The 15,158-nt window shown below is 40.9% G+C and overlaps 1 protein-coding gene across 1 annotated transcript; it reads left to right on the top strand.

The window, feature by feature from the left end:
- Positions 1-14,745, top strand: OAT (ornithine aminotransferase). The gene is made up of 10 exons (XM_059821104.1): positions 1-83; positions 2,811-3,037; positions 4,034-4,258; positions 4,386-4,481; positions 8,529-8,656; positions 10,543-10,665; positions 11,240-11,368; positions 12,357-12,470; positions 13,274-13,418; positions 14,400-14,745. Exons 2-10 carry the CDS (start codon positions 2,839-2,841, stop codon positions 14,558-14,560), a joined length of 1,320 nt encoding a protein of 439 aa, XP_059677087.1. The 5' UTR covers positions 1-83; positions 2,811-2,838; the 3' UTR covers positions 14,561-14,745.
- Positions 14,746-15,158: the final 413 nt, after the last annotated feature.

Genomic DNA, 15,158 nt, shown 5'->3' with positions numbered 1-15,158 from the left:
GCCGCCTCCGCCTCTTCGCCGCGGGCTCCGGGCTGGGAAGCAGCAGCAGCAGCAGCAGCAGCAGCAGGAGTGGTGACCGGCAGGTACAGCGCGGCGGGGCGGCCCGGCCCGCGGGGGCGATTCCTGCCTGCCGCGGGGTCGCCTTGCCCCGGGTTCCGGCCCGCGGCGGCGGCGGGACAGCGGCTGCGCGGGCGAGGCCGGCTGTACCGGGGAGGCCGGCTGTGCGGGCCAGGCCGCAGCAGGCCTGGTCGCCAAGGCAACGGGAGGGGTCGGGCTGCCCCACGGCGGCTGCCTCCCGGGGCTGGGCGCCGCGGCGGGGCCGGGAGCGCTTGGCCGCAGCGGGGGCCAGGCCCGCCGCGGGGCCGCGCCGCCGCCTGCCCGCCCCAGGCGCTCTCGCTCTGCGGGGAGCCGGGGATGTGTCAGCCTGTCCCCGAGCGGTGGGCAGGCCAAGCCGCCAGAGAGTCACCTCAGTGCCTGTTGTCGGCCCTGCCGCCGTCCGTGGTGGTGTCCCGAGGATACTGCCTTTGCCTTTGCAGTGGCCTTGGCCGAGGGATGGAGGGAGGGGGCTGGTACTTCACCGCTGGGTTTCTTGCTCTTTCTTGTCTGCCAGTCTGGGTCCTGAGCTGTTTCTGATGTGGTGCTAGTCTGAAAAGGTGCTTTGGCGTGTCCAGACTGATACCTCTCCTGCTCTAGCTTGTCCTCTTGAACGTTCACCCCCTTTGTATACAGCTGGTAAAGGCTGCAATGTGGCACAGATTCTTCTATGCTGTATCAACAAGAATCTGAGTGTTTTTCACGTATTTGATAATACATGCCATTTACCTTGGGGTGTATTTCATTGTAGGTCAGGGCTTGGGTACATACAACCATTGAATTTACTTGCGAGGTTTGCAGGTGCAGTGCTCTTGTCTGGATATTCTTGCTCAACAGTTAAGCAAAGCTGTTCAAGTATGTTTTACAGCTGTGCTTTGAGTAGCTTTTCTAGTCTGATGCAAGACCTTTTCCACTTGTTGAAATGCCCTGGCTTCTGATTCCGGTACTGCATGCTGCAGGGCATGATCATATTTCTCACTTCCTCACAGCTGGTAATAAGTTCGGGTTTTTTTCGTTTGGGTCCCCCCCACACCCCTTACTGTGCCCCTCCTCTTTACTGACATTTTTGTTCTTGTCTTGCTGATCATCAAAACCAAATTTTTCTTCACCTTTTAACTCCAGATGCATCCATGATTCTCAGCTTCGCTCAGCCCGACTCCACGTAACCTCCCACGCCTCGGCTAAAATTATGCGGCCTCACTAGCGTAATTTGCAGGGCATTTCTCCTCATGGAGGGCAAAGCCCTCTAAAAATTTCTGATTAAGATTTTCCAACCTGAAAGAAGTGAAAGAAGAATCTCAAATTGGTGGTCTTGAAATTCTTCCTGCAGAAAGGTAGCTCTCTGATACAGGGCAGATGAGAGTTTCATTTCTTTACAGGTTTCATTTCAGGAATGTCTGGAAAATCTCCAAAAATGTAGAAGCTTGTTATAGAATGAGCTGGTCTGCCATGGAGGTGTGCCAGGATGTCACTGACCAGTTAAATTTTAGGAGTTAAGCAAGTTGTAATTTTGAGTGGCGCAGCCAAGCTGAGTTTCTGTCAAAAATTTTTCTTGCACAGAGAAGTATTTGTCTTTTTTATTTGCAAAATATTTCATTAATGGTCTTGAAAAGTATTAACACAAATGGCTAGTTTTTAATGGCACTGATGATAGCTGGTAAAATGCCCAGGGCTGTGAAGCTGCCCTTCATCTCTTTCTGGAATGGAGACTATTGACTCTTCCTAAAGACTTGGATTTTGGTAGCTGATTTTGGTAGGTGCAGAAAATAGTTTTCTGGCTTTGAAGCGAGGAGCAGCAATGTAATATCTGAGGAGTCTGCTGAAAGAAATGCCTCTCTGTTTAAGGTGACACATCCAGTGTGCAGACCTTTTCCAAAATAAATTTAGAATAAATCTGTGACAATATTTTTGTCTCTGCAAGCAGCCTGAAATAACAATTATACCCTTGTGTAAACCATCCCTGCATTCTCCTGTTGATATTTAATAAGTATATTTTGGTTAAGTTTCACAGCTTTACTAAGAAAATGCAGGGTGCTATGATGATAGTTAATATCTGACATACTATTACTTTCCATCTATTTTTTGATGGTCTTAAAATGCTGCTAACAATGAGTGCTTTATGTGTAGGTGGCAACGTTTTAAAATAAAAAATGCAATTTATATAAAAAGTCACAAATTTTGCTTCTTAAAGCTGACCTCAGTTAAAACTAATCGATCCTTTATCAAATTTGATAATATTATCAACTAAACATTATTTGGGTCAGGTGCTTCTTTCCAGTATTATTATATTTACTTTCTGATTTTGTGACAAGATTTGTCTTATCGAAATCTTTGTTAGACAAAAGACGTTTCAATAGCACAAGAAGTTTGATAGACTTAACTTTCTTGTTGTAGTTTATATTAATAAATCTAGTCACAATTTAAAGCACGATTTAAAAGGAACACTTACAGGAAAAATTATGTGACTAGTTCATAGACTTGGTGAATCACACATTTTCGTTTTCTTTCCATTACTGTGAGTGTACCTTCAAATAGAAGAAAATACTTATTTGAAATGAGCACCGCATTCATTTATACTTCATAGAAGCTTTCTTGATTGAATTGCGCAAGAGTTGAGAAACCTGTAATCCTGGCAGTAAAAACACTTCAATCGCGTCATGCATTTCTTCTGAAGTATTCTTAGTGCTAATTATTAACTTTCTTTTTTTTCCCCCCAGATCTATAACAGCATACCTGAAGTCAATAATGTTTTCCAAGCTAACCCGCTCTCAGAGCATTGCTGTTCTCTGTCGAAGTGTTCACGCTTCACTGAGTTCTGCTACCTCAGTTGCTACTAAAAAAACCATTCAAGGACCTCCATCCTCTGATTTCATATTTGAACGTGAGGCTAAATATGGTGCCCACAATTATCACCCACTACCTGTTGCTCTGGAAAAAGGAAAAGGTATTTTATTTAGCTTTCCCTGGGTGGCGTAGATGGGATGTGTGTGTGTAGATGGGATGGGATCATGCGTAATGATTTTGACCTAATCAATTTCTGAACCTCTGGGGTTTTTTTGGGGGGTGGGTGGAATTGAGATAATTGATGAAATAAAGACAGCTAATTGCTGGTTAGAGAGCTGGATCATTCTGCATAAGGCTGCCTGATAAAATTGTAGTCTCTCTAAAATGATTTATCTATATAGAGGTCTAAGTTCTGACAATCTTCATAATTCAGAATAACTCAGCAAGAAAGTTTCAAGCAACTCTGTTTCTTCTGTTACCTTGTGCGGGGAGTTTCAATGTTAATGTGAACATGAAAAGGTGTATTGGACTCCTATTTAAGTCCTTGTGTACTGTTCCTGTATTATTGCTTAATTGAAATTTACTCTGGCCATTAACTATGTTTAAGGGGCTTTTCTGCTCTGCAGACTAAATTCTATGAGTTTACATTGAAATGCTATCAGCACAATGATTCAAATAAGTGTTGTTTTTCTTTTTACAAGTACACATTTTGACAGCTCAGAGCTGTCAGTCTCCAAGTTTTGAGACTATCTGGGTTCTGTTGTTTTTGTTTGGTTTTTTATGACCTTCAATTCTTATTCTTAATTGCAAAAGTATTCTCCTTTATCATATTTTTAGGACCCAAAGCAGGGACTTGGAGGGGAAGTAATATTCTCTTATTACTTGCTAACTTTATGGAATGGCAGCTTTCTATGGGAAATGCTTCTTTTCTGGGTTCCTCACTGGGCACTTATTTGTGCTGTACTAGTTGGTTGCTCGTTCTCTCCTTGTCAGCCGATTATTTTCCAGTCAGGGTGCCTCTCAGGCATGCCCAAAGGAATAGCGAGAATACAGCTTCTATTTGATCACGTTGTGCTGTAGCTCTTCGCTTATACCATTTAGTATTATCTCATGTCTTCTTTTAATTTGTGTATTGACCATACCTTTGTTTTCCTAGGTGTTTACGTGTGGGATGTTGAAGGTAGAAAGTATTTTGACTTTCTGAGTGCTTACAGTGCTGTTAATCAAGGCCACTGTCACCCAAAGATTGTGAACGCTCTGAAAGCTCAGTCTGAAAAACTGACCCTTACATCTAGAGCATTCTACAATGATGTACTTGGTGAATATGAGGAGTTTGTCACCAAAATGTTCAATTATAATAAAGTTCTTCCAATGAACACAGGTAAAAAAAGAATTTTATTTCCATTTTATTTCTTGTCTGTGAGATTCAACGGTTTTCTAACATTTGGTACTGCATCAATGGCCTGTCTCATGTACAAGTGTGATAATGGTATTGCTTTATGTTTTAGGAGTGGAAGCTGGAGAAACTGCCTGTAAATTGGCTCGGAAGTGGGCATACACTGTGAAAGGAATTCCAAAATACAAAGCAAAAATTATTTTTGCAGGTATGTAAAGTGTGTGTTACAAGTTGAGGTAGTGAGGAGGAAGAGAGCTCCAGACACTGGCTGTAGCACTCTTTTCTCCTATAGCTGTAGTGATCACTTTGCAGTATTCTTAATGTTGGGGTCTTTGTTTTTGTTTTTTCATTGAAGCAGATCTATTGAAGGTCTCTGTAACCTTTGACGATTTAACAGTGTATGCTAAGATCTCAACCTTTTAACAGGTTATGTTGTACTCACATATCTGCAGTTGGTGATTCTGGTAAAAAAAAAACAAAACCCTACTGTTGTGGCTACAACTGTCTTTGCAGGTCCTCAAGGTTTGCTAAATGCCTCCTTCTAAATTGTGAAATTCAGTCTTAAATGTATTCTGTTGACAAAATATTCTGTGTATGCTTCTGGCTATTTGATCTTAACCTTAAATAGTTACAATGAATTATACTTTTTTTTTAAACGTAATGTCCTTTAAGAAACGCATGTGATCTTAACAGAGATGATTGTAAAAGCAAGAGATATGAATATTATTGCTACGACAAATCAATTTCAGATCCTCTCCCTTGTGGAGGTGCATGCATCAAGAGGCAGTGAGGATGGTTGTGCTTTGTCAGGAGCTGCTGGTAATGTCTGTTTTTGCAAGGGAAATGCAACAATGAACTTAAATCCAGGAAGGAAACCATCGTTAATATGGTGGTTTATAAAGCTTTATAAACAGCAATTGAATATGTAAAGTGGACCTTATTTGTACTACTTAACCTTTTTAGTTGTCCAAAATTGAGGAGTGACTGCCTGAAGTCACATGGAAAATGCATTCAGTCCTCCATGCTCTTTTAACCGCGGCTTGGGTGTTAAAGTGCAGTATCTTTTTATTCCTAATTGCTTGATTTTTATATACCTTTCTCTTGAATTCATTCCTCAAATTGCTGCCGCCCCTCTCATAGATTCCACGTTTGGGTTAAGCCTGCTTCCCTCTTGGGCTTTCCGTACCAGTGGTTTTCTTCTGCATTCTTAAGGTCTTCCAGAAGTTGGCATTGACCCGGTAAAGCCATATTGTAGGCTTGATCATATAACGAAAGTAAAAGCAGTATTGCTAAAGTAAATACGGGGCCCTGGAAAGTCCTGATTATATACGTGGTATACTTCCTCCCTTTATCTGCCTGCTCTCCTTGGCTCTGTAACAGGGAGAAGTTACCTGCTCCTGAAGAGACTAGTGTGCTTTGCTAAAAAAAAAAAAAAAATTACATCTAATTCAAATAACTTACTTCACCTATAACCAAATAATACCAAATGTATTTTTGTCAATTCCAATGTTGTTCAATTGTTCTGTATTTTCTAAAACCTTCTAGAATAAAGCTTACTACTTAAATACTGACTTTTTTTTTTTAATTGCTACAGTTGCGAATACTATTTTTGACTTTTGGTACATATAGTAGCTGAACCATAAACTGTCATTAGGCAGCACTTATATATTGCAGTTCATAGTTGAATATTGCATTATGGTTTCTGGGATCAAATAGATTAGGGGTTTTTTTATAATTTGTTTCTTCTGGGAATTCTTTGAACAGATATATTTCTTTCTCCTTGTCTTCCATATATATATTTCAGTTTGCTCTTCAGTCAATTAGCTTTTAGTAAGTGCTTTCTCATCTTGATTAAACTGGATATGCTCTCCATTTTTATGATCCCATCCCCTTAACCACAATATATAGTTATTTGCCAAGTAGTTGGAAAACAAAATAGTAATCCTTCTCTTGTCAGAAGCCAGCATTTTGGCAGAAAAAAGCTCTCTTGGGTAGCTAGGGTCAGAAAAAAAATGGCTTTAAACATCAGTCCAGAGAACTTGACGTAGATTCTGTGCTTGATGGTGAGCCAATACGCGGACTGGCACGTTAAGGTGGAGACAGCCTGCCATCCGCAGATAGACTGCTCCGCTTCATGTGATTCAGCCTTCAGGGCTTTGTTTCAGGATACAGTGGCTTGCACTAACATAACCTTGAGGTGATAAGCACATGACTCAGCAAAGCATGGCAGGGATTGTTCTGCTAGGGGACATTGCTATGGTAATGCTATTTACCTTGGCAATTAGAGAGAAGGGATGCCTGCAGCTGGCTACGTCCGTAATAATTGACTTCAGGATTTCCTACAGACTGAGAAGATCCTCTGCCCCTAGGATCACAGTTATACAAAGAAATTGGTGGGGGAAAGAAAGAGAAGGCTTGTAATGCTGTGAAGGTTTGAACCCTTAATCTTCCTTAGTCTTGTTAAACACCTTATTAGTGATAGCTGAGAGCATGTTGATTTAACTGAAATATTGAAATGATTATATCATAATCTTGGTGATAGTTGGTTCCTAGACATTTCAGCTGAGGTTTCTATATGAAATAGTGCAATGTCACAGTATTTTTACAAGTATAAATGGGTTCTCCTGGAACTTCGAAACACACAGAAATATATTTTTTTGATTTAGCCTTACTGGAGACTTTATTTTTAGGACCTAAATTCTGGGTGGTGTTTACTTTTTTTTTCCTGCATTTAATAAGTCATATTTATGTAAAAGCTGTACATCTTCCTTCCGCATGTTATCTTCCTGAGTTATTTTCAATTTTTCAGACTACTAACAAAGCTTATGGAAATTATTTTGTATACTTACCAGGTCTTACAGTATAATTTTCTTCCATTTTTGATATGTGCTTTTGATATAGCAACACAGTGTATTTATGGCATCAATGTAAAATGCTAACAAGTAGCAGACTGGATGGATAGATGAGGGGAGGGCAGTGGATGTTGTCTAGCTTGACTTCAGCAAGGCTTTTGACACTGTCTCCCACATCATCCTCCTAGGCCAGTTTAGGAAGTGTGGGTTAGATGGACGGACAGTGGGGTGGATTGAAAACTGGCTGATAGACAGAGCTTAGAGGGTTGTGATTAGTAGCATAGAGTCTAGTTGGAGGTCTGTAACAAGTGGTGTTCCCCAGGGGTCAGTCCTGGGTCCAGTCCTGTTCAATATATCCGTCAGTGACCTGGATGAAGGGATAGAGCGTGCCCTCAGCAAGTTTGCTGATGACACAAAACTGGGAGGAATGGTGGACACAGCGGAAGGCTGCGCTGCCATTCAGCGTGACCTGGACAGGCTGGAGAGTTGGGCAGAGAGGAACCTTCTGAAATTTGGCAAAGGCAAGTGTAGGGTGCTGCACCTGGGCCGGAATAACCCCAGGCATCAGTGCAGGTTAGGGGCTGACCTGCTGGAGGGCAGCTCTGTGGAAAGGGACCTGGGAGTCCTGGGGGACAACAGGATGGCCATGAGCCAGCACTGTGCCCTTCGGGCCAAGAAGGCCAACGGCATCCTGGGGTGCATGGAGAAAAGTGTGGCAGGCAGGGCGAGGGAGGTTCTCCCCACCCTCTGCTCTGCCCTGGTGAGGATGCATCGGGAGTGCTGGGTCCAGTTCTGGGCTTCCCGGATCAAGAAGGACAGGGAGCTGCTGGAGAGGGTACAGCAAAGGGCTACCGAGATGGTTAGGGGACTGGAACATCTTTGTTATGAGGAAAGGCTGAGGGACTTGTGTCTTTTTAGTCTGGAGAAGACTGCGGGGGGATCTTATCAATGCTTCTAAATACTGAAGGGGTGGGTGCCAGCAGGATGGGGCCAGTCTTTTTTCAGGGGTGCCCAGTGACAGCACGAGAGGTAACGGGCACAAACTTGGCCATAGGAAGTCCCATCTACACATGAGGAGGAACTTCCTTCCTTTGAGGGTGGCAGAGCCCTGGAAGAGGCTGCCCAGAGAGGCTGTGGAGTCTCCTTCTCTGGAGATATTCCAAACTCGCCAAACTCTCCTGTGCAACCTGCTCCAGGTGACCCTGCTCTGGCGGGGGGGTTGGACTAGGTGATCTCCAGAGCTCCCTTCCAACCCCTGTCCTTCTGTGATTCTAATATGCTAATGTTAGACAACTCTTAAAATGCATTACCAACTGGGAAGTGTGATGTCCTATAAACTGTTCTCGTTCTTAGTCAGTTTTGTAATGATCCCCCTCTTTTTTTTTTCTTTTTTAATTTTTTAGCTGGCAACTTCTGGGGCAGAACCATGTCTGCTATCTCTAGTTCTACTGACCCATCCAGCTATGATGGATTTGGACCCTTTATGCCAGGTTTTGAAGTGATCCCATACAATGACCTACCAGCTCTTGAGGTACTTGACAATTTTTGTTCTCTTGAAAGAAATAATTTTGCAGTATCTCTTTGGTAAATAGCAAGGCAGGAAAATCAGAGTTTATCCTTTGAAACATGTGCTTTGACATGAAGATACACGTATCTAGATATATGTAAGAAATATATATGTTATAATTACGTATAGGAAATGTGTGTAAATTCTGCTTCGGTTTTGATTTTCAGTTTTGCTTTAGGATGTAAAAGGAAAACCACATGTTCTATTTCATTTCCCACGTCACTAAGATGTTCAAGGTACAAAAGAAGAATAGCAGATAAACTGTAAGGGGATTCAGATCAGTAGCGTACATTCCAAAGTCAGGACTTGGATTCTGAAACTAATATCTTTACCTACTTCTGTCAGAAATGCTGTGAATTCTTCAGTGACCAGATGACTAGAATTCACTGCAGTCTCAAACAAGTCTTCCCAGTTTCACGGCATCCTTAGAACCATGCTAGGCTGGTGTTTCACTTAAGCTACTGAAACACTAGTGATTGTGCATTTCCCTGGGTTTTCTGAGACCAGAGGACCAGAGGAAATGGCCTCAAGTTGCGCCAGGGGAGGTTTAGATTGGATATTAGGAAAAATTTCTTCACTAAAAGGGTTGTCAGACAATGGAACAGGCTGCCCAGGGAAGTGGTAGAGTCACCATCCCTGGAGTTATTTAAAAGGCGTGTAGATGTGGCAGTTGGGGACATGGTTTAGTGGTGGACTTGGCAGTGTTAGGTTTATGGTTGGACTCTATCTTAGAGGTCTTTTCCAACCTAAATGATTCTATGATTCTATGAGGTTCATCCTGTCAAGCTGTTGGGGAGGGTTGACCTTCATTAGTGTAAAATTTCCCACCCCCATAATGTGGGCTTAGGTATTAAAGGGTAGATGGTGCGTGATAGCAGCCATAGGTGCTGGACTTGGGACCTGGGAAGCAAGAGGGTTCCAGCCAAACACAGATAGTCCTGAAGTGCTAGGAACATTGGCATTACCACTTTTCCATCATACGGGTATGTCGTCTCCATGAGTGACAAGTTGGTTAGTCCTCTGTGCCTTTTGGGTCTGCTTAGTACAAGTGAATTGTCTGTGGACGTTGGAGGGTTTATGGGATAGAGATGCTTGCCTCCTAGGAGTTTGGTTAGGGGAAACAAAGGTCTCTCAGTGTATTTTAGCTGCAGAGTGGAAAAGCTTACTCAGATTTGAACCTACATAAGGCTGCCCATTGTGAAAGCCCTGTAAGTATTTAGTGGCTTTCAGCCAACTTCATTGAGGCTTTGAATGGACTCTGGAGACCTGAAACTTAGATCCATGTCCATCAGACTGATAACTGAATTCTCTCTGTTTATGGGGCAATACTGAGAAAAGCTGTAGTAAATTCATGCTGGGAATCATTGTATCTCTTGTGTCTGGTGGACTTCTAAACCTTTTAGAACTTGATAGTGCAAGAATGTATCTGTGGACTTTGCTTTAAGATGACAAAATTGTTCTGGAGAGGCTCCATTCTTTTTTGTTTGAGGGAAGTGTTGAGCAATTGTTTGTCTTTTATGGGGTAATGCAAAACCGAGTGTATTTCTGAGGTGATTTATGAACTGATCCGATAATCTGCTTGTCTGGGTTTGCAATTTTTAAGGTTTGTAATTTCCCAAGCAAGCACACCAGCTGATCGTTCGAGGCAAATAGTGACATAGGCTTCTGTGTTGGAACTGAAATGATACTCAGGAACAACTGCCTGATGTGAATACTATTATCATCATTTGAGGCAGCACACCAGGATTAGAGCTAGGTTCTGCTACATGTATTTGTCTCCATATATTTCTAAATTTGACCTGAGTAAGTTTTTCTTTTTGTCTTTCCTATCCATATGTCCATTTTTACAGCGGGCCCTTCAAGATCCCAACGTAGCAGCTTTCATGGTTGAACCAATTCAAGGTGAAGCAGGTGTGGTTGTTCCTGACAAAGGTTATCTCACCGGAGTGCGGGACCTCTGCACAAAACACAACGTAAGGAATTTGCTATAACAAGGTGGCTTAAACATTACACACTGTGTTTAGTGGCATATCTTGTAAGGTCATCCTTGTATGCAAGGTACAGGACTTCATATACTATTTAATAATTTCCTTTTCTTTCACTGGAATAGGGTAGGGATACTACTTGTATTTTCTGGCAATACATTGCCAGGAAGTACTTCTTAGCAGTGCACATTTTTCACTGTTTCTTACTGCTGTCGCTGATTTAAGTTTCTAATGAATGTTCTTGAAGCTGCATTTATTTTATATGAATTTAACTTTTAATTTCTTTTTCACATGGTAAGTTTCTTGGGCCAGAAGCCAGTTACTGCAGTGGTTCTCCCATGGCTATCAAGGCACCTTGTTGCTGGAGTGCATAAGTGCTACCAAGAGTTAGTAACAGTAATGGGTCACAGAATGAAGCACTGAAGAGAATGGTCATATGCTTATGAATGTTCTTTTAAGATCTCTGAAGAGTAGAGGTCTTACAGTTTTGTTCTTTTGTTCAGCATTTTCTCACATTCCCTTTCATACCACATTTCTGACTCTTCTTTTTGTCTCCATAAAGGTTCTATTTATTGCTGATGAAATACAGACTGGTTTAGCCAGAACAGGGAAAATGCTAGCTATTGACCATGAAAATGTGAGACCTGATCTAATTCTTCTTGGAAAGGCCCTTTCTGGTGGCTTATATCCTGTGAGTAACAAAGAAATATCCATTTGTTGAATAATGATTTTTAAGTAATTAACACTGAAAGTCTATTAGTTGCAAGGCAAACAAATCTGTTTGTTGTGCTTGGAATTTGGTGTTTACAAGATTAACTACGATTTATGATGCAGATAGTCCAACCTGTGAGAGACACTTAAGAAAATAATAGAGTACTTAATGTTACATTTATAGCTGAAATGGCTATATAGTATCCTGAACTTTCTATGTTGATACTTGACTTGTTAGGGTGGCAAGTTACTGGATACCACTTAGGCTGGTGATTTTTAGGTGATTTGGCCCGTGTCGATTAATTGAACAGATTTTGGTATATCTGTTTTCTTCAGTTTGATATTATCCTGTCAGGAAAATAAGTGTCCAGTGGTCACCTTTTCATTCTGGAATTACTGGTTAGTCTTTTGTATTCTCTCTGTAGAGTAGTTTAACACAGTCTTGCTGTGATTAATTTCTGGATGAATTCTGTAAAGGAAAAAAAATACTAATGTGTGTTTAAAACATATATTATAAGCTATTTCTGAACAACTGGCATTATTTCACTTGTTTGGCATGCCCGCATGACTGATCTTATCCTCTTGAAGTGACTTAAATGCCTGCTGATCAGGCTGGAAATTACAACATGCCTTGAATTATTTTGGCCGGCTGAAGGTATTTCTGAGTTGTTAAACAGAGTATTGAAGCTTAAGCTCTTGAAACAATATTCAAGTTTGGAGAAATGCCCCTCAACTGTAGTTGGATGTTATATGTTACCACTACAGCTAAGTGTATTTAAGGGATTAAGCTGTTACGTGATTGGCAGATATGCTGTCCTCTGTACAGAGCTGGGAATGTAAATGTAATTTATCACCATAGGCTGAAAATCAACCTTTCCTGAGCCCTGAATAAAAGTTTGTTTCAGAGATACTTAAGTTTACTGTTCTAAAGATACATGTAAATGAATTGGCTGACCTTCCCATTTTAGGTCTCAGCAGTACTGTGTGATGATGAAGTTATGCTGACCATTAAGCCTGGTGAACATGGATCTACATATGGAGGAAATCCATTAGCTTGCCGTGTTGCAATAGCAGCACTGGAGGTTTGTGTGTTGTAATAGAGATTTGGATTTCAGAGAAAACAGGGCGTCACACTGACATGATTTTTGCTTAAATTATATAATTTGTTATGCTACAAGTAGAAATCTAGCTTTAAGTAAGAATGGACAATTGGTAGTGGTGAACTGTTTGCACAGATCACAAACAAGTTCTAAAGTCTTTACTGGAAATGTGTCCTAATTTCTGTGTTCTTATGGTCTTAATGTCTTAAATGACAAAATAAAATTTATCTAGGGGAAGTTTCAAGGCACTTATGTAAATTCGGTAAAATAGTTTCACTAATTTCACAAAGACATTTTAAAAATGGCTTATTTTACTATATCATATTGCAGAGGCTGCTGCTCTGTGAGCTTGATAACACATATATGGTACTGGAGCTCAAACAGAAGCTAGTAAAATGTCTTGTCTAGAGTCCGTATTTTAATTATTCTGTATCTGCATAATTGACTACATGTAATGCAAGTCACTCAGAAAGCCTCATCATTACTCAATATGTGGACCTGGACAGATTAAGAGTCTTCAGAGGTTTACTGTTTACTTGTAAATAACGGCAAACGAAAAGTAGTTATTTTAGAATAAAATTTCAAAGAGATTATTGTTTTTTGTAAATATGAATGAGTAAAGGCTTAATACTAACCTGCTTGGATATGCAGCCTTTGCAGTGACACTTTGGATGCAACAGCTTTTGCATCTCAGCAATTGTAATGGCATTAGTCATCCATTCCAGCATGGTACATAAAACAAATGCAGTCACCTTCAGTTGACTGTAGATACGACTTCCCTTTAGGTAATTGAAGAGGAAGACTTGGCTAAAAATGCAGAAATAATGGGTAACATACTAAGAAATGAGCTCATGAAGACCCCGTCTGATATTGTAACTTCTGTAAGAGGAAAAGGACTATTAAATGCAATTGTAATTCGGGAAACCAAAGGTAAGGAAATTATAATTAACTGCACAATCATAGCATGAAAAAAACCCTTTCAATTTAAGTCAAAAGTATCTTAATAGAGTAGGGGGGTGGCTTATAGGCATCATGTTTGGGTTCAGATCTTGGCTATAGTACTGTAGTACCTACTGAAAATTTATTCAAGTGACTGTGTGCTATTAAAAGTAGCGGGTTTTTTCACTAAGGAAGTCTGAACAATTTCTTTTTAATAATTTTAATTATTTTATGAATTGATAGTGTTCAAACTTGATGGTGAATCTAGCTCCCAACAAATACCCTTTTGTCTCCTCATCGGAAGAAAACTGGCCACAGCTGGAACACTAGTTTCTGTCAGATTATGGAAGGATTGGCTGAGGTTGGTTGTTTCCAGGATAGTTAGAAGAGTACAATGAATGCAGGAGGATACAAGGAAGGGAAAAGCTAATGACTGAGAACAAGTTTCTAGGGATTATCACCTTGAATTATATCAGAAAACTGCTTAGAAGCCAGAGCAGACGATTATTTTTGTCATGACTATGCTCAGTGACAAAGTGCTGCAGGGAGATGGTGTAATTCCCTAAGACGTGCACGCGATGGACTGAAATCCAGGCATAAATGCAACCTTGTCTGAAGTCTTATCCAGATGTTCTCTTACCTCCCCTTTTGCATGGTTCACTTAAAATTTATTGCTACATCTAGACAAGCACTCAGCTGTGAAGGAGCAAGACTTGGTGTGCTGGAGGCAAACTTGTGAGTTCCTTCAGACAAATTGCAGTTTTGCAGCAGTCTTGCACATTAACTGCAAATTCTGAGGAGTTGCTGAGGTGCTCAGAAGTGACTGCTTCATTTGTGAGAAGGAACACACTTCATATTTCACTGCCAGATGGCAAGGAGTTTACAATCTGGCCCCACGTACCATGTGCTGCAGTTGTGCCACTTTTTCTGCTGTAGTGTAACTGTTGTTTTTCTTTTTTCCTTTAATTGTAGACTATGATGCCTGGAAGGTGTGTTTGCGGCTTCGTGATAACGGACTTCTTGCCAAACCTACGCATGGCGATATCATTCGGCTGGCACCACCGCTTGTGATTAAGGAGGATGAAATCAGAGAGTGCATCGAAATAATTCATAAGACCATTCTGTCTTTCTGAACACATGGCTTTTAAAGTGCATCTGCTGACTGACCCAAGGTGGTGTGTTGAAATATGTGCGATGAAGGCCTGCTTGTGAAGCAAGCATCTCTTATTCCTTTTATCTAAGAGGACTTAGCTACTAAACGTAGCTATGTCTTTAAATTACAATGGCTCTGAAGAAAATAAAGAATGATCTTAAAGAGTTTCCAGTCTTGGAGTACTTGGAAATAAAGTGGTGAGGTTCTGTTCATCTAGTCATGTACCTACTGAACAGTTAAGTCACAATGTTTGAGGAGAGGTATCTGTAGAAATCTGTTAATTGTTGACAGTCTTGGCCAAAGTTTAAAGTGTAATTTATATATATTTTAGTAAGGGTGGTCTTGCACTCTCGTATGACTCTCCAAAACATCACATTTGGCATTTTTGCCCCTTGGTGAGATGTCTGTAGGGTGGAAGCACTTGTCATTATTGATGAATTTTTGTTTCTCATTTGTAACTAGAAAAAATTTCTAACGCTGAAGGTTTGACAAACTGGATGTTATGCTGGTGAACTTGACAAGCATTGAGCTGTGTTCTGTATGTACAATATTTTGATTGTATGACAAGAGATGCTGTT

The sequence above is a fragment of the Gavia stellata genome, chromosome 9 (assembly GCF_030936135.1).
Source record: "Gavia stellata isolate bGavSte3 chromosome 9, bGavSte3.hap2, whole genome shotgun sequence".
Lineage (NCBI taxonomy): Eukaryota > Metazoa > Chordata > Aves > Gaviiformes > Gaviidae > Gavia > Gavia stellata.
This window is presented reverse-complemented; position numbering and strand designations above follow the sequence as displayed.